The 18,774-nt window shown below is 37.2% G+C and overlaps 2 protein-coding genes across 2 annotated transcripts; both read right to left on the bottom strand.

Annotated features, from left to right (window-relative positions):
- Positions 1 to 1,242: 1,242 nt before the first annotated feature.
- On the bottom strand, positions 1,243 to 11,795 carry LOC113779937 (ubiquitin carboxyl-terminal hydrolase 5). The gene is made up of 13 exons (XM_027325733.1): positions 11,416 to 11,795; positions 10,364 to 10,615; positions 8,831 to 8,975; positions 8,633 to 8,692; positions 8,444 to 8,539; positions 6,327 to 6,716; positions 5,146 to 5,286; positions 4,891 to 5,061; positions 3,951 to 4,208; positions 3,679 to 3,827; positions 2,793 to 3,368; positions 2,316 to 2,589; positions 1,243 to 1,849 (listed from the first exon to the last, which is right to left on the bottom strand). The coding sequence occupies exons 1-13, from the start codon at positions 11,532 to 11,534 to the stop codon at positions 1,703 to 1,705; spliced, it is 2,778 nt and encodes a 925-aa protein (XP_027181534.1). The 5' UTR covers positions 11,535 to 11,795; the 3' UTR covers positions 1,243 to 1,702.
- A 1,025-nt stretch (positions 11,796 to 12,820) lies between these two features.
- Positions 12,821 to 18,321, bottom strand: LOC113762946 (rho GTPase-activating protein gacM). The gene is made up of 7 exons (XM_027306638.1): positions 17,713 to 18,321; positions 16,463 to 16,562; positions 15,827 to 15,892; positions 14,733 to 14,844; positions 14,496 to 14,578; positions 13,815 to 13,876; positions 12,821 to 13,267 (listed from the first exon to the last, which is right to left on the bottom strand). Exons 1-7 carry the CDS (start codon positions 17,946 to 17,948, stop codon positions 13,156 to 13,158), a joined length of 771 nt encoding a protein of 256 aa, XP_027162439.1. The 5' UTR covers positions 17,949 to 18,321; the 3' UTR covers positions 12,821 to 13,155.
- Positions 18,322 to 18,774: the final 453 nt, after the last annotated feature.

The raw sequence follows: 18,774 nt of genomic DNA, 5'->3' as shown, positions 1-18,774 counted from the left end.
GGATTCGAGTCCTCCTGCTTACAAAAAAAAAAAGAGTTATCATTGATTCGCCTCTGAAAAAGTGACACCGAAGATTTCAATTGCTAAACAACTAATTTCTCTCATAAAAGTCTCAGTAGACACGTATATTACTTGTTAAACTAAAACATCAGCCTCAATTCACCCAAACTTTTGAAATCCCAAAAATTAGATGCTCTTAGGGTCTGTTTGATAATATAAAAAAGTGCTGAATCTGAATTTTTTCAGACATTCAGATGTTTTGAGTGTTTGATAAATGAAAATCTATTTGCTGAACTTGTTAAGCAGTGCTGAACCTGTGTGTATTTTTTTCAGCACAAGAATCCTAACTGAATGCTTAATTCTGATAAGAATCAATAGAATTATTTCAGCTACCTTATCTTATCTACCAAATCTACCATTGTTTGTTAATTATATTCAAAATTCTTATCTAATTAAACAACATAATATTCTCTATCTAACGATTTTTAGTTTCTCTTTTCTCCCTTTTTAATGACTTTCACATCTTCTCCATACTTCTCATATAATATATTTCAAATTTTATATTAATTTGATTTAAAAATAAAAATTGTCATTTTCATACCTAATGATTTTAAACTAATTAAATCATAGATTCTATTTTTTTTTTTGAATGAAATGATATAAGGGCAAAATTGTCAAATTAAACTTATTAAGCATTCAGCTATAAATATTTATCAAACAATATAAATAGATTTAGTATTAAAATTCAGACATTCATATATTTTTTTCAGTGCTTAAAATTCAGCAAATTAATTATTTCAGTATTCAGATTTCAGAATTCAGATTCAGTTTACCGCTTAAATCTCACAATCCCCCTACTTAAAAATAAATAAATAAAATTCCCACTAGCACTGAATACTCTACCTATTGCACCTATTTCACTAGTTTGTGAAAGCCGAAAAACAAATGTATGCTCCAAATCGTTTGTTTCGGTTGTCTAATTCAATAGTAACCGCATTAAAAAATTTCAAACCTCAAACATTACTCACATTTGGCGAAATTCTCCCTTTTGCCGGATTCCACAGGAGATTTTGTCACATAATGACCGCCCCCTTCCTCTCCGGCTTCCATGGTAAAACGAGATGGAAAACTATCCCAGAAGAGGTGACGCAGTCCCGCATACAGGGACGTCCGCAATAACAAGAAGAGGAAAAGAACAGAAAAGAAAGTGAACGCGACGAAAAGTAAGCAACACTAGCAAAATCGTGACAGAATACACTACCCTTTTTCTTTAAATGGGCTTTGAACATATATCAACCAGCATCTTGTTCTGCTAAAATACAATAAACAAAATCCGATCTGCACCTCTAAACCTGCTTAATATCTAAATCTTGGCCGTTTAGACTAGACAATCTCTCGACTGAGTTACTAAGAAATGTCAGACTAACCATCAAACTTGCCAATTTCATCTAGCCTCTCAAAATACAACAGAGACATAGGAGGTTGCAACAGAAACTAAGACATGCTGCAGGTTTCAAATTCTGATCCAAAATCTTCTATAAAGTGTACCTGTTTGTGAAGCTTTCCCTAACCCCACAGGGACTCAAAAACCGCCCAAGGGTTAGCATACTGAATATTTTGAAAGAGCACTACAACGATTTCATGTACAAACAAATATGAACTAGTCTCTGGAGGCTACTTGAGTTATGGAATCAGCAGAAGCCTATGATGCTCCAATGCTCAGAATAGCTTTATCAGCTTTGACCCTCCTATAAAAGAGTACATAGGCGGCAGCAGACTTCACGTCTTCTTCATTTATTGGTGATATGTGGCTGTCGTCAAAGTTATACCACCTATTTTCATCAAGAAGCTGTACATGAAAGATTACCACAAATTCAAACTGTGGTCAGCAAAATCACGAGACAAGTTCTTCCAGAAAAAACAATAGTAGTCAACAAGCACTTTAGTAAAGCACCACAAAACTGAGAAAACTAGAAGACTAAATAGAGTGAAGATGACTAGGAGAGCCAGATGCTTGTATTAGTTGCATAGCAAAAACAAAAGCAGAGCCAGACTTTCAACGTGTTGATCAACATATGACCCAAAAATGAAAAAAAAAATGATATGCAAAGAAAAATGTGCACATACCAAAGCTCATATATAGTGATCCCATTACAGAATATACATAAGCTACAAAAATGATGCAATCCAAGTTTGCTAAACATCGTTAAGTACCCCATCAAAACATTTCTATCTTGACAGACAACAAACAAGCACCACAAATAACAACTTAAACTCAACTCCCTTAAAGGGAAAGGTAGATAAAATTGTATAACCTTAATGTGAGCTGTGTAGTGCCCGCTTCCCATGCCACCATAGTGATTTGTCAAGGCATACAGTTCATACAGCTGCCGCTGTGAGTTGTTCTTGTTGGCTACATAATTTGTCAAGTCGAAATCATGGATTGGAAAATTGACAAAGGTTTCCAGCTTGTGCTTCATGGACCTACTGTACGAGAACCTTTTAAGATGGATGACAAGCACTTCAGGAAGCCTCCAAAGATCCAGCTTTTTACTCGCTTGTCTTCGCTCCTTGCAACGAGGACAGTACCTTCATCATTCAAACATTAACCAATCAAACTTATATACCGTGAATTGAATCCAGATGGATAATTACATAATTTTTTAAGATATCTATAATACAAAACATCAGCAGCAACAGAATACACGCACATCCATGAGGAATACAACCCAGCTCCCACAGCTTCACACTTAGCTTAAAATAAGAGTTCCTATAGGAAAGTAGAAACGCACCACATGTCTTCAGGAACCAGCGGCTCCTCACGTAAAAATGATTCCAAGCAAGTATACAATGACAAAGGCTCAGTACGAGCTTTCTTGGCAGTGGGCCCATATCTTGATACTTCTGGCAAGTTTTCCAGGTAGTGTGTATCATAATTCTTTAAAAGCTTCTTTGACCAATCAATAAATACAAGTATTGATGGTGATGATGAGGAGTACTTGAGTGCCTTATCCTCCCCAACACTTAAGTCAATGCAAACATTATTTTCATCAACAAACACAAGTGGAAGTTTCTGCAAGTTTCTCGCTCTCGAGCTGCCACCATTCCCATGTCGTCCAGAAACATAGGTTTCAGTGCATTCCTCAGTTAAACCAGCAGCTCGAGATGAATCTGAAGCTGCTACTGAGGTGCGAGAACTAGTCAAACTGGGATGCCCCACATTTTCAGCTCTTAACATCGGCAAAAGCAAGGTGTGAACTATTGACTGTATGTCATCACTTGTAATTACATCCTCACATAAGATTGATGATACAAGAGGTGTTCCATAAGGTTTCCAACTCATTGCACCCTGAGCGCCACCAGTTTCCCTGAACAAAGCAATCAGCGTTAAAATAGAAAGCAAAACCTAAACCATGAGGCAGGATAGTACTGGGAACCTTTTTTACCAAGCAAATCTCAAGGCATGGGCAGCGTTTTACAGATCTTAAAGTAGAGCAGTTTAGATGAAGCACAAAAGAAAGAAGTGCTTTGGGTTCCTAATGATCTTAGAAACTCCTTTTTTTTAATGCTTAGGATAGAAGTAAAAGGACTAGTCAACCAATTTCGTAGGTTACTTGAAGAAAAATCTGAAGAAATTTACACCTACAATGGTGCACATTTGAGTCATTTTACACGTACCTTTCTTCTCGGCGGTGTATCAACTGAAGAAATTTTGTATTCTTCACTAATTTTGGAATCTTGTAGGCAGCAAGGTGGTCATCATCTCTGATGGAAGCTAATGAAATTAGAGGATCTTCCAGGTATTGATATATATTGTGGCCCCGTATCTGTGAGGAACAAATTTACTTAAACAGTTTATCTAAATTATTTAGTATATGAGATCATCAAAAACCCAAAATTGCAAAAAGATTGGTTCTTCACAAGAGTTAATCAGAAATTAGCAGGCAAACCTCTGCAAGCAAAAGCTTCTCATTGTGCTTCAAAGAACATGCAATAGCAAGTGCTTGGATCAGATCCCTGCAACGTCCCTGCTTTGGGACAGCAACAGTGTAAGCAGCAGGAGGTGCACTCCCATCACACGTGAAAACTGTAACTGTCATACTTCGGTTTGACGTGAATTGAAGAGGCAATGAAAGATACATGAATGGATCAAATGTAACTGAGATTTTGTTACAAACAGGACAAACTAGAGTTGACTTGTATTGGCCCTACAAAATGGTAACAGAAACATAAATGTTAGAAGCAGTTTAAGTTGTGTTCTACAGCAACTGTACAAGAGGAAAACAGTTTGAGAGAACGATAGTATGAGTAACCAGAATATGTAAGTGAATGGAAGGCTACATATTCAGCCAGCAAGAGATATCTAATCTGCAAATGGAAGTGCTCAGAACCAATTTTCTTTTAGAAGCCGAATTCTATTTGGTGCTGACAAAATGATGCAAGTAAAATAAACACCCATCTTTCTTCAGGTTTGTACCTTAAAGAAAGGAGAGCATTCAGACAATGATATACAAGCAAAACCGTAATCAGCCAACACAAAATCACCCAAAGTAAAATCTAATGAATGCACAAGCAAAGTTAATTCAGGTTGTAGCAAACGAAGAAAAACAAAAAAAGGTAATAAATTTCATTATGCAGAATCCAACCCTGAACTCCACGTGATCACAATTATTTTTTAGACTAATCAGAATCAAATCAGATACACAAGTTCACAACAACTAGATGACAGACATATATAACCCGCATAGGATTGTACCAGAATACATCTTTACATATTGACACCGAGAATATTTGCCAAGTGGCATATTTACATGGCTAACTAAGACTTTAGGAACATATAGCTAATCTGCTAACGTCCCTAATTAGAAGCACAGTCTCATGATAACTCACTTGGCATACATCCACGATAATCGAATCATTACGAGCAATGTGATTTGCCCAATACTCATCTGCTATTTCTTCATCAGGTCGACCATCTGCATCTTTAGATTTTATGTAGGGTTTATGTTTGACACGATTAAGATCTTCATGAAGCCCATCCAACAAGAAAGCAAGGAGCTCCTGCACACAAAAGGAGGTATTTTAATTAGCTTAATTAGCTTAACTTATACGGCATGTACTCATAAAAACATGGCCATACTGAACCTGAGAATCGTGCTGATTGTATCCACTGAACTGCGGTGCAAAGCGAGCAAGCTTAGCTTTGAATGGCCGAGGGGCAACAGGAGTTCGACCTGGCGCCCAAAGCTTCCGGAGCAATTCACCAAATGCTAAGGCCAACTCACCCTGCAATTTCAAAGAAAAACTTCAGAAAAAGAATGAGATCTCTACTAAAATTATCATGTCATCTGCTCACAGCAATATTACAGCACTCTGAAACGCATGAAACCTATAGAAAAAGATTTTTATCTGCTCCAGGATCTCCCTATGAATGCAGACATCTTATTCAGATAAGAGTAACCCATCATGGGAGAGTTATTATTTAAGCAAATTGTGTATCATGCATTGGGCTGCAAGGAATGCTTGGAATGTTAATGCAGATGATTCGGAAATCAAAGTGCCTGTTGATCACTTAGTGGCTCAAGCCAGAAGAACTCAAGAAGTACTAACAGGGGTTAAGGTCCCTAAGGAGAAGGAATGGACTATGATCAGTTCAAACCTCCCTCTAGGTGGGTTAAAGTCAATGTGGATAGGGCAGCAAAAGGAAATCCAGGGGTGGCTGGAGATGGTGGATTAATTAGGGATGATATGGGGATATGGAGGGGAGGATTCTGCATCAACTTGGGCATAACCACGAATGCGGTGACAGAGTTGTGGGGGATAATCCGTGGATTGGACATGGCATTGGAAGGGAGGGTATCGGAGAGTGCTGTTGGAATCGTACTCATTAATGGGGCTGAACATGATTAAAAATGGTAACCCAGAAAGCCCCCATTTCAACCTTATCTCACAAATCAGGGACTGGGTGGCTGAGGACTGGGAATGCTCATTGACTCATGCTAGGAGATGGAAGTGCAAGCTGCATTGCAAAATGGAGCCTAACTCAACAACCAGTGAAAACAGAGCTGAGGAAGCCACCAGAATTAGTTAGTTAGGAACCTTTTTGAGTTATGATGTTATGGGGGTTGCATCCCCTCATTTAGTACCATTAGCATCCTTGTAAAGGGCCTTTGGCCCTCCTTCGAACCCAATTAAAAAAAAGGGGATGATGACCTCACAATTGCACAGATGCAAAACTTTAAGTCTGGGCTTCAATTAACCTAAATTAAGTCTTAGCAGAAAATTAACTAAACAAAGCATGAGTTATCAGGGTAATTGAGACTTACAACCATGCCAAGAGGATTCTGCCTATTTATTTCTTGATAGTAATCTTCTCGGAAATAACGTGCAAATTCTGGCGTATGAACAAGACATTGTATGGCACTGTTCATAAAGCATGTATTACCAAGATTCAACAACCCAGTCAAACCACAAGAAGAACCCCTTGTGCTAACACCAATACTCCCATATGTCTTATCTGTTTCCCTAACCGATCCTAGATTTTGCAATGAACCACCATTTCTAGATGAACCCTTGCTTGCAGATAATCCTCCAGCAATTGAGAAGCCTGACTGAGATGGCTCCACAAAAGCCAGTGTTCCATTATCAGCAGTCCCATTCTCCCGAAGAGAACTGGTGATGCTGCCAACGTTGTTATCAATAACCTCCACCAAAATCTGTTTCAGCATTTGTACATAAATTAGGAAACCATTAAAATGCAACTCTACCTCTCATACAAACTGCATAACGATTGCATCCTCATCATCAAAGGAGAGCAACAATCAATGGGTTGAAGAAAACTCTATAAAAGAAGTGAAATAACATTTACCAATTAGGACAAGACTCAGTATCCAAAAAGATGAATTGTGTCGTACAACTAGAGGAATATGAGAAGTTTATGAAAAAAGTTATTCATATCATAGCAAGAAGCATGAAACCATGACAGACTAATTTTCAAAATCTAAAGATGAAAAAAAATCTTCCTTAGAGAACATTGATTTCAATTGAACTCTTTCTGATTTTAAGGACTGTGAAGAACCAAATGAAGGTATAACAACAATTGAGGATAGATTTGGTTACTCTGTAGACACGATAGGAACTGTTCCCAGCACCCACCAGTGTTTCAAAGACCATGTCCTAATAAAAAAGAACAGGAGATTTCACTGGAAAAAACATGGGAAACATATATCCCACAGGAGTTGGGACACTTGCAGGACACTCATCATCCAACAATACCTGAAAGTTAATAACATTAAATGTGACTCAATGAATAGACAAATATACAGATTTACAAGAGTAATGACTTTCAAAATTATAGTACCGAAAGAGGAGAAAAGTTACGTCATCATGGCATGTAGACTACTGTAACTTTCTGAACTTCACTTGATGAACAGTTGCAAGGTGGACTTTCTTTTATAACACTCACTTTCTCTGTTCATTATATCAGAATTGGAAGAAAAGCAGTCCTAAATGAAATTAACAAATCAATAATGTGTCTCCGTGATCTGTACTGCCTTTAATTTGTCAGATCTCATATATTGCCAGATGCTGCCATCAACTCTATGACGATTTAAGGCATTTACTTAGACTTTGATACTTTCTTAAGCACGAGTACCAGGAATACGAGTTATTAGTATTCTACAAGCATGCTGCAAAAATATGCAAACTAATGAATAAGCTTTGATTCAAATAATTTGACAGCATTATAAACCACAAACACACACATTGTCTACATGCATATTACTATATCTCCAGCAGTATACCGGAATATACTAAAATATGTAGATAACTTGCTAAAAACTGGCAAATCTGGAAGCAGAAAAACTCGATAGCAGACAATGATAGGTACTTGAATGGTATGCAAATGAGGAACCAAACAATGTATCCATTGAGAATCTAAGGTGCAACTTATATGGACAAGCTAAAACAGAGTGCACATGTGAAGCTACATCAGAATCATCACATTAGAATGTAGGTCCAGCGATCCCACTGCGCGTCTAAATTTAGCACAGAAGGACAAAAATTGCCAACTAATAAGACACACCAAACTTAATTTGGGACAAGATTTGATCGACTAACGTATCCAGTGGACTTTGCGCCACTTGAAAAGGAAACTTTTTAAGATAGCAAATATGAGCATGCTTTTATAAGCTATAGATCGTCTTACTAACAGCACTAGAAGGAGAGTCCAATGACTGCTAGAAGTAAATGTCTATTTACATGTAAGACCATAGTGGACATCTATAGCTATCTAACTTGACATCAAATGATTATGGATAGAATTGAGCGATTATTTATCCATCAAAACATCAACCTCCTTTAAAAGGAAAAAAAAAAAAAAGGCTTCCAGAAGAGCATAACAAACTTGTAAGATTAACGTGATGTGCATCACAGATTAACTTACGTCCTGGTCCATTTGTATATTTGCATCATCAAGTGTCTTTTCCATATCATTCATCAAAGCATGCTTCCGATGACTGAAGTAATCCCAAATGTACACCTGAAAGCAATTAACAGATTTATATGGTACAAAAGAAACATGATATTGGTCAAATGCAAACCAGAGTCGAACACAAGAACCAGCAGTGTTTACTTGATCTGGATTAAGGTCAAAAATTTCACAAGCTCTTTTGTGGAGTTCTCCAATAGTTTCCTGACAAAACATTGCAATAACCATCCATCTAATAAGTTCAGTTATTTGAACTAGGAGAAAGAAGAGTTTTTTTTTTTTTTTTGCTTCTCATATTATCCTCTAGGCCAAAGAAGTGAGTCAAATAAAACATATGGATACCTTTTTGCTTATTCTTGTAGTAGCTCTATCACCTTTTGGCATCAAATGTAATTGCAGCCGCAGAGGATAAACTTCCACAGACAACTCTGTTTTAGAGACACCAGAGTTGATTACTTTGCGAGCCACTGGAGGACCTCCTCCGTACCTGACCCACCAAGCAGTTAGTATTAACCTCACTGAATCATTAAGTAATCCTTTAGACCTTCTAATGTCTATTACACGATGGATCATTAGAAAATATGATCTTCGCTGCTTTAAGATCATACAAAAAGGATATTCTAACTCCATAAAAAAAAATTGGAAGGCATATGATGCAATAAAAATAGATTGCAGGGTCTTGTTCAGCTTGTTTCCATTAAATCTGCTTCAAATATAACACTCTAATCTCTTTGCAATTTGAGACACACTTGCCTTCAGCTATGTAATTGGTTGTTCACAATTCCACATCCCCTATCTCAGCCAGCCAGCTTCTCAATAGGAGGAAAAAATTATATTGTTTTATCCATGTTGAAAACATTTTCATTAAGTTTACCAGAAAATAAAGATTAAGAAATGTATATGAATATCATTTAAAATAAATCATAATTTGGAGACAAAAGGATATAAAGGAATCCAATTATTATCCAAGATTGATTAGTGAACCAATCTAAATTGGACTAAAACATTTAGGCTAACATACAGCATAATGCACAAGGGCAGGTAACTGCATATAACCACCAGAGGTAAGAAAACTAAGTTCAATAAAAATTTACAGACTCACTGAAACTTTACAAAACTCCAAGGGCCTCAGCTAAGTGTTTCTGAACTCCCACTGACCACTGCTTGTCACCATTAAAGTGGACAGACTTCCACAAAATTGGCATCAAATGCTGAATATAATGGCCTCCCCAAGAAGTTTTACGATGGTCCGGACCGACAACTAGGCACACTTAGTAGTCGGCCCATGATCAATGAGACAGTCTCGTGTCAACATATAAAAACCCCACTTACCAATTTATATACCAAGTGGGGCCCACTTGCATATGTGCATGCAGTCAAGTGGGCCCTTTGCATGTGCACATGGAACTACCTAGGCATGCACGGCAATTTGTCCACACCAACATAAAATTTTCCTAGCCTCCCCACTTTTCTTAAAAAAAGATAATTTTGGCACTAAAATTTCAGGGACATCTCTGTAGTATGATAAACATTGGCAAGTGGATTTATTAACCTTCAATATGATAGATGAGTATTGAAAATCCAACAAAGTAGAATCTATCAGTAAATTTAGTTTATAATCTTAATGCAACAGCCTCCTCCCTGATTTACTATCACCATTCCCTGTTTTCCTCTACTCCTCTTTCCGTGAGCCTCATTTCTGCATTCCAATTTGTGGAATTTTACATTAAGTTTGACTCAAATATAGGAAATTAAATTTGGTTGGAATGCAAAACAAGGATAATAGTTGTAAAGTATACACCAGAAAGCACAAGCAATGAATTAACATAGAAACACAACAAGTGAATTAACTTATAGGCATACAATTCAACTTACCATGCACAGAACTGATTCCATACTTCTTGTGGAAGCAATATGAAGTCAGTGCCTTCCACGAGGGTCTCATGAAGCTCAGTCCGCGGTGTAGATTTATCTGAAGTCACTTCATACAATAAATCAGAATTGTCAATGCTTGACGGTCCCTTCAAAGAACTTGAATCGACAGAATCGTGGTGGTCAAAAGAGAATCCATTATTTGTATTGGTCGCTGGGCTTTGATTCACATATTCAAGCCACTCCTGCCACCATCTGTAAGAAGTCATAAAGATAAGGATGAAAAAAGCTTCATAATTTATCGCCACAGAAGTATGTACTGAGTAATTCAAAATTCTTACAACACTTAAATGAGCAACAATACCGAGTAATTCAAAAATTTTACAACACTTAATGAGCAGCAATATCGTTACCAGCGAGAATCTGATTCAAAGCTTAAGAGCAAAGGAAGAAAAGAAAATGCAGCACAGAAAATAATGTCGAAACTTTTAGTATTGCTAACTACTATAAGCTAGAAGGAACAAAAAAGGGAAAAAGAAAAACATATCCTATCTCCTGAATTGCAATTTTGGCAAATGAATAAAATAGTCAATTTAAAAGCCTTTGAGAAGTTTTAGAAGGCTTCCCTGGGCTTATTCTGCAAACACTAGAGAGCATGAAACATGTGGGAAGCAAAGCTTTTGGGGCGGGCGTTTTTTTGGGTGGGTAGGTGTTGTTGTGTGTGTGGGGCTGGGGCTGGGGCGCCGGGGGGGGGGGTGATGGGGGAGTTCTTCACCTCCACCTCCGTACTCAAGATCACATATTTATCTGCTTCCAATCCTGAAGCCTTAATTTACAAAATGCAAGTAAAATTTAAGCATCGACCGGCATTGAGAGCGAAGTCTCTTAAACCCTAACTGTCCTAATCAAGGTTTTTAGTCTTTTAAAAGAGAGAGAGAGATGTGTCGCGGCGGAAATAACGTCAGAACAAAAGAACCAACCGAAAGAAAAAACAAAACTAAGAAAAAGTTTCAGGTTAAAATCTTTAAAAGCATCCGCTTCGGAATAAGAAATACCTTTGATTGAGTAAATAAAAGGTATCGCCTTCTTTAGTTTGGGCTTCGGCGGAAACCGTAATGTCTCGGATAGTGAGCTTCTCTTCCTCCGGCGTCAGCTTCGGTGACGCCTCCGTCATTGTCCCTCCTCCCTCCGACTCACTCTTCTATACCCGTCAGAAACAAAAAGCTCAAATAATCGGTAGACAATAATTAGCCAAGTTACAAGTAATCTACGAAATTCTTTTCCCAGAGAGCGGAGAGAGATTCAGAACCGCTAGTTGAACGGAGGAAAAGTGGGAATTTTTAGGCGAAACAGAAATGGATAACGGCAGATACAGCAGACGGAGCCGAGGGTGACGATGGCATGGGATTGTATCTACTGTCCAAAAGTATCTATACAGCTCCCCCCCTTAAAAATGGTGCGGACACCTGTGGAGGGTTTATGTAACTCCGATTCACACGTCATTCTGATGTCAGCACTTTGCATTTTGCATTTTTCTTTTTTCTTTTTTTTTTCCAAGCCAAAATTGTTCTACTAAAATAGTAGTACTACTTTTGTCATGAACTTACAATTGGATCAGAAGAAGATCCATAAAAAAAGTTTGAGACAACAGATAATTAGAATATGATACTCAAAATTTGACGTTTTTCTTTTGAGTATTTTGAGCCACTTGGATATTGTTGTTATTCCAATTGATCCCGTGTCAAATATATATATTATCACTTCTCGTACACACGTAGAGGGATTCTATAATCCCTCTCGGGAATCATGTCCTCAACTTAAATTCAACAATATATGATGAAATAGTAAGATAAGTTCACAAATATATGATGAAATAAATATAATTGAATAGTAAAATAAGTATTTTTAATTTTTATATACCATAATTTTAACCATAATTGCAATGAATGATTTAAATTATATATATATCACTATCTTCGTATATCTTCATATTGAAAAAATATAAGAGTAAAGTTACTATAGAATTTTGCCATACCCACATTTTGTTGCTGTTAAATTTTGCCGTATCATATTCATTTTTTGATGTACGTATTTGTGAAGAGCTTCAACTCTCTTTCGGAGACCTGGCCACCAAATGAAATATTAAACATAAGGTTAGCAAATCCGGGCACTCGAGTAGAAATCTAAAGAGATTGTCTGGTCGCGCATCCCTTCAATTTAGCGGTGAGGAACCTCTAACTTCTCTTGATCCAATTGAATCCTCTCCTGAATAAGTTAGAGTGGGAATGCAAACAGCACAAAAGTTAATGATTGGCAAAAAAAATAAAAATTAAAAATTAAAAAAGAGGAATGATATTAGGACTCCTCAAAGAAAGTTAGGTTTATCCTTAAATGAGAGGTTCTTTGAGAAATGATAAAGAAAGGTAAAGCCATCATCAGGAGTTTACGATTCCCTACTTATTATAAACCAAAAATCCTGCATTCACCGCTTTTCATTGAAAGATTTACAGAGTGAAAAATCCTTCTCACGTTTTTGACCAAAAAAGGAAAAAAAAATCCTTCTTACGCAACTATGAGCCAACCAACCGTATACACAATCGACAAATTACTCCTAAAATGAAAAAAAAAAAAAAACAACAGCACAAGATAATCACTTAAATCTAAACTTTATATAGCAGAACAACTAGACATAATTAGCCTGTTTATTTAGCTATCTGTTAATCACAATGGTCCCAACTCCAGGGACACGGTCAAAAGCATCATGAGTGAGCAGCCACATGAGGAGAGCCAGCACCTCAAGATTTCTTAGGCAAGGACGCCCGAGGAAGAATGTTGTTGGCAAGATCTTCGTTCAGCTTCACAGGAAGCGGCGGCATCTGCTTCATTATCTCTGGCAGGTCATTCAAGCTGCACGTACAAGCTAGCTCACATTATCACACATGGCAGTTGTGGACAATCATAAGAACTCATAGTTCAGTTGAAAAAACGAAAACAGAGTTCCGGTGGAGTTCTCAACATATCATTTTAAACTCTTTTAACAATTAGCATAAATACCGTCCAATCATTTCCTCAGAATGTGTCTTCTTGCTCTTACCATTTGTAAAGGTCCTTCCCTGAGGAATAATCATCCAGATCTTAACTACTGAAAAGTCCCTATGAAGTTTGAACCATGGTCCATTGAAACGGTATTTAGATAAAGAAACCGTCTACAAATTAAATGGGAAAAAAAAAACATTTTTTAGAGGCGTATCAGGATCAAATGTCATGAACCCCTTTTTTCCTGGAAGATCAAAGCATGTTTAGGATTTTAAAATCAAAAGAAAGGAACAATACAGGAAAAAAAATTGAAAATTCAGGAGGACAGGTGAAAAAACGTGAAGGATAACATTAAGTTTCTCTTAATGTAAAACAAAAACATGCAAAAATTGTAGGTAAACTGGCCAGCATGACGTACTCGTTCATGATGCTAAGGATATTGTTTCGAGCTTGGCAAAAGAGATTTATATTCTCTTGTATCTGCAAAAAATTTGGATAAGAAAAGCACTGTCAATATTAGCTGTTCACAACCAGGGACTAAGTTTTGCAGTAATATAAATGCCAAAGATGTCAATGAACAGAAATTATATAGAACGCCAATAGCATGAAGAAATTCTCAAGCGACACCACTAATAATGTAGACAATACCATTGCAGAATGACAGAAAACTTTTCATAACACTGTCATAAGAGAACTGCATATTTCCATTTACGCAGCTAGACTTATTTCAATTATTGTCACTGCTGGACAATCACTGATATCATCTGACACAAGATAACAAATGAAAAGAGAAAACCTCACTATGGCATGACACATCATTCCTCAATTACAAGGAATAGTAAGAATTCCAGAATAAAATATTGCCAGAACTCTCAGTTTTAGAAGATTGCATCAATTTTCAACCACAAAGCTGGGCTTCAATAACTGCCAGCAGCAAAAGAAATCAAAGTTGGGTAGGAAATAACCTAATTATTAGTTTCAATATTCAGTTGAAAATGGCATCAGGAAACTGCAACTACATGACACTACTAGCCTCCTGTTCTTCCTTAGAGTGAAGAAAAAAAACTTCTCAAGAGAAAGAATCAAAAACTTTAATCACCTTGAAAGCAGCAAAATTTGCAGAAATTTGGTCCAAGGCTTGAGCATTTTGCTCAAGAAGCTGTCCAGTTGCACCACCTATTGCTGAAAAGCACAAATGTTGATCAAGAGAAAGAGGAGCAATATACTGATCAGACAGAACATATCAGCCATCCAGCCTTGCATTTCATGATTAGAAGCGGGAGAGGAACGGAAGATTTATATAGTTACCCACTAATGCATAAAACTGTCGACCAACCTTTATAAGAGATGCCATCATCACTGTCCATGGACATCACTGACTGAGCATAGGGTGGGCCATTTGTACGGTTACCCACATGAGACTTTGGAAGAGAATCTGTAACTTTTTCCTGGGAACCAAAAAATAAATTAATACATAAAATGAAGAATTAATCTTCCGCACACTGACGGTGTACACACTAGCAGGGTTGGATGCATGCCACATATGTAAAATTTAGATTTCAAATCCATATTAAGTTTAGTAGTCATATATCGAAGCCCAACACACTGCCAGTGTATAGAAGATCAATACGTTACTAAAATGGATGTGTTGTTTAAGTGAACTACATAGGTTCCATTCTCCTGATATAAGAGAGCCAGATCCCATTCCATCAAGTTGATCAAGGCCCATCAGCATTAAAAACCAGGACAAATCTAGATGTAACAGCCATCAGATTGGTGTTCCTTCAACCCCATCACAACCAAGTCCCAAATGGCGTAACAAAGTCTAAAAACTTGCCCCGCAGTCCTATTCTCAATAGTGGTCCAAATAGACCTCTATCAACTTACTGCGACAGAAATATGTGGTATGCAAGATAAGCATCTCAAAGCAACAATCAGCCGGCGAGCGTTAAGATGGAAGCACTGAAGGAGGCAAATCAGAAGCAACAGAGCAGGCAGGTGGACAACAAACTAACGGCATCTGCTATAAAGCTAATTGTCATTATTGGATTAAGACGACTAAATATAGATTTTGAAGGGAATATCTAAATGCAAAAGCAACTTCGCTTTCTTTAATAAGAAAAATATTAAGCAAAACAACTCCAGACATCTCTGGTTTAAATCATTTGACTTTCTACATTGGTCGAATAGCTTACTCCTAAACACAAAGCCCCATGCCTGCCTCAGGGGTAAGGTTGGCGCCTTGGTCACAATAAATCTCATGTTTCATTATGGCTCGATACAGCAATATGGTGGTGCTCATGAGTGTAATTTATTCTACCAAAGACCAAATAGTGTTGAAGGAAAAAATGGTTGCAGCACAAATTATCTGAATCTCATAATTGTGGATTTCAAGCAAGGCAGAGATGACAACCTGCAGTAAGGCAATACCTTTTTGTCTTTACTTTTCCTTGCTGAATTATGGTCATCCTTCCGTCGCTTGCCATTTTCCTTCTTCTGCAAAAGAGAAAGGCATGACTTTTAGTGGTACAACACTGTAGGACATACTAATTAGTCAAAAGGAAAATCAACCCCTCTGAATAGCATGCCTTTCTTTGCTTTGCTCCTACATTTAAGAAAGGGTAACAGGGGACCAGTAAACTATAAATACAACTTTCATCCATCATCGTTTGAAAATCACGAGAAAAACAATAGAATGTCGCTTAGATTGACCTCTCAAGGCAATCAAATGTTTGAAAAGAAATCAAGTTAAATTAGAATGCAACTTCCAATACCGTAAGGTCTAACAAGAACGAAGTGTATGCTGCCTTACTACCCTGCATGAACTGAAGCCACTTTAAAACATCAAATCCTTGACACCTAATTCAGCAGTGGAGCAACCTCACTGTTGTGAAAAGGCACTCCATTAAACATGTGCTTTTTTTTTTGGGCACCTTTAATCTCATCAAGATGCACATAACAATTTATAGCTTAAGATAAAAGTTTCTTCAATATCAGAAAGTGGAATGCGGGAAGAAACAAGGGGGTTGGGGGGAGGGGAGAGAGATATGAATATGGAAAGCTTACATTCATCCATCTGCAACGCAATGCTACATCACGAACTGTTTTATCATTTAACTGCCCAGCAATTTTAGCATATCGAACAATAATTCCATCTGATGAATACCTGCAGGACCCATCCATTTGTCAACTTAATATAAGTCTCCCATGCATGGGTACTGTAACTACATGGATAACCACAACTAGAAAATACAATGATTGGATTACCTAATCAATGTTGAAACTTCAGAAACGACATTTATGGAGTACAAAGGAGCAAAGTTAAATTGACTAAATCATTAAGAGATTGTGCTATCAATCATACCAAGTTCAAACTTTTGAATTTTAGTGTCTAAACCAAATCATTTACAACTTAGAAGTAAACATAAAGCTTACACATGTACTGCCTCTGAAAATGAAAGACATATTTTTGGCCACCTAAAGAGTTGACCCACTAGCATATCCAAAATTAGACCAGAGTCTAGACTACTATAATAACCTCCTCCTCCTCCCCCCCCCCCCCCAAAAAAAAACACGACGACCAAGAAATAAATGATAAAAGAATATCAGAACATTGAGCGTAGCTGGTGGCAAAGAGAAACACATGCTCAGCCTAGGTTGATAATTCCACAAACAAAATCTTTGTAGCTTTCTGGTATGATAAATGGTCACATCAACTCACATTCACTTCGTTACCAATAAATTGATGTTCAGGCAGCTATACCACCATCAACATAAGGACAAGATTAAAAGAGAATGAAAAAGAATGAAACACATTCCATTAGAGATGACAAGAGTTGTTAACAATCTTGACAGCAAATGAATTTGACATCAATTCAACTCTGTCCGTATGTCGTACGTGATCATATGCCAGTTGGAAACGTACATTCAACGCATAACCAGATAAAAAAAAAAATTCCTAAACACTTTTCTATTATATTCTTCAGGTGAGATAATTTATCAGTTGTTGCACAAAGTTTGTTTTTGATGCAGTTTATTTTGCATAACTTGACTTGTTGCAACTTTATTTATTTTTCTTTTGTACATAGTAGTTCTTCATTGAGAGTAAAATTCTGTCACACCAGTTAATACGCATAGCACGCAAAAACCAGCACATGAACTTAAATCAAAGAAAATTCAGCTACATGAACGATTTTGAAGAGTTTAAATTAACCGCACAGATCCACCAAACACACAAACTAACCTAAACTTTTGCACAAGTTTATAAATTCAAAAAATAAAGTCAAAGTTTTTGCTTAGGACAAAAAATTACTGACTTGTTGAGCAAATCTTCCAAAAGGGACTGTTCTTCGGAGGTCCAGTCGGTATTAACACCGGGGTCGTGCATGAGGCCCGCCTGGTTAGGCCCCAAAACGGAATTTTCAGGAACGGAGAGACCGTTATTGGTGGCGCCATTTGCTCTTTGGCCGTTATTATTGCTGTGATTGCTGTTGCTATTACCATTATTCTGACCACCACCACCACCAGCAGATGGATTCGCACTCGCAGCCATCAAGTTCAAATTTTGTCGACGGCCCAACTTCTAAAAGCTAAATTCGCGACCGGTTTGGATTATTGGATGAAATTCGACAATATTCTTTTCCCGAAAAAAATTAACAGTCGGGCAGTGGATATGTAAAGAGTCTGCTAATGGATAGAGCTGAACACATGTGCTGACGCAAGGGAGAACTGTGAAGATTAAGATATAGTTTATTTGCTAGTTATATACAACCAAAGGAATTTGGAAATGGTGTAGGGAAGAAAGGAAAGAGGAAGGGAGAAAGCGGAAAATCTGTACGGAAATTGAGGTGTGGTTGATTCCTTTTTTTGGCAGCTAATTTTAAGCAACTTCACTCAAGGAAAGGGAATCTCAGTCATTTCCCGATTGCGATTAGGCTGTCCTGTTCATTTTAGGGCTTTTCTTTTTCTTTTAATTTGGAGAGGAATTGACTGTTCAGCTATACCTATTTTTCTGAGAGTACTATACCTGGCGATTTATTTTCAACCTGTTATTTGCTTGTTCATTGTAAGATGTGAAATCTCGTCTCTAGTGAATGTCTAGATCTCCCAAAATTATTAATTATGTTAAACCTTTTTTTTGTAATGTTTGTTAAATATAATTAAATCTGCATCGGATGTAGAAAAATATGGACAAAACCAAATTTTTATGTGCATGTTCTGTTCTTTGGGATAGGATAAAAGATGGACAGGGGGTATGGGCGTGAAAGAGGCAAGTACTACTAGTGTGTTTTCAATTGTCAACAAAATATATACAATGATTGATATCCACGTCATACTTTCCGGTTCAATTGAAATATACCATTTGTTGTACCACGAAA

Source organism: Coffea eugenioides, chromosome 1 (genome assembly GCF_003713205.1).
Source record: "Coffea eugenioides isolate CCC68of chromosome 1, Ceug_1.0, whole genome shotgun sequence".
Taxonomy (NCBI): Eukaryota; Viridiplantae; Streptophyta; class Magnoliopsida; order Gentianales; family Rubiaceae; genus Coffea; species Coffea eugenioides.
The sequence above is the reverse complement of the archived record's forward strand: the minus strand, read 5'-3'. Positions and strand labels throughout refer to the sequence as shown.

Bases quoted from the DNA above. Each gene is read 5' to 3' on its own strand.
- LOC113779937 (XM_027325733.1), bottom strand. From the start codon at position 11,534: ATGACGGAGGCGTCACCGAAGCTGACGCCGGAGGAAGAGAAGCTCACT. The intron at 8,693-8,830 runs GTATCCATATGT...ATGTTTTGTCAG, and splicing joins CTACAAGAATAAGCAAAAAG to GAAACTATTGGAGAACTCCA. The intron at 5,062-5,145 runs GTTCAGTATGGC...TTTTGTGTGCAG, and splicing joins ACAATCAGCACGATTCTCAG to GAGCTCCTTGCTTTCTTGTT.
- LOC113762946 (XM_027306638.1), bottom strand. From the start codon at position 17,948: ATGGCTGCGAGTGCGAATCCATCTGCTGGTGGTGGTGGTGGTCAGAAT. The intron at 16,563-17,712 runs GTCAGTAATTTT...TGGGTCCTGCAG, and splicing joins TTGGAAGATTTGCTCAACAA to GTATTCATCAGATGGAATTA. The intron at 15,893-16,462 runs GTAAGCTTTCCA...TCTCTTTTGCAG, and splicing joins TGCGTTGCAGATGGATGAAT to AAGAAGGAAAATGGCAAGCG.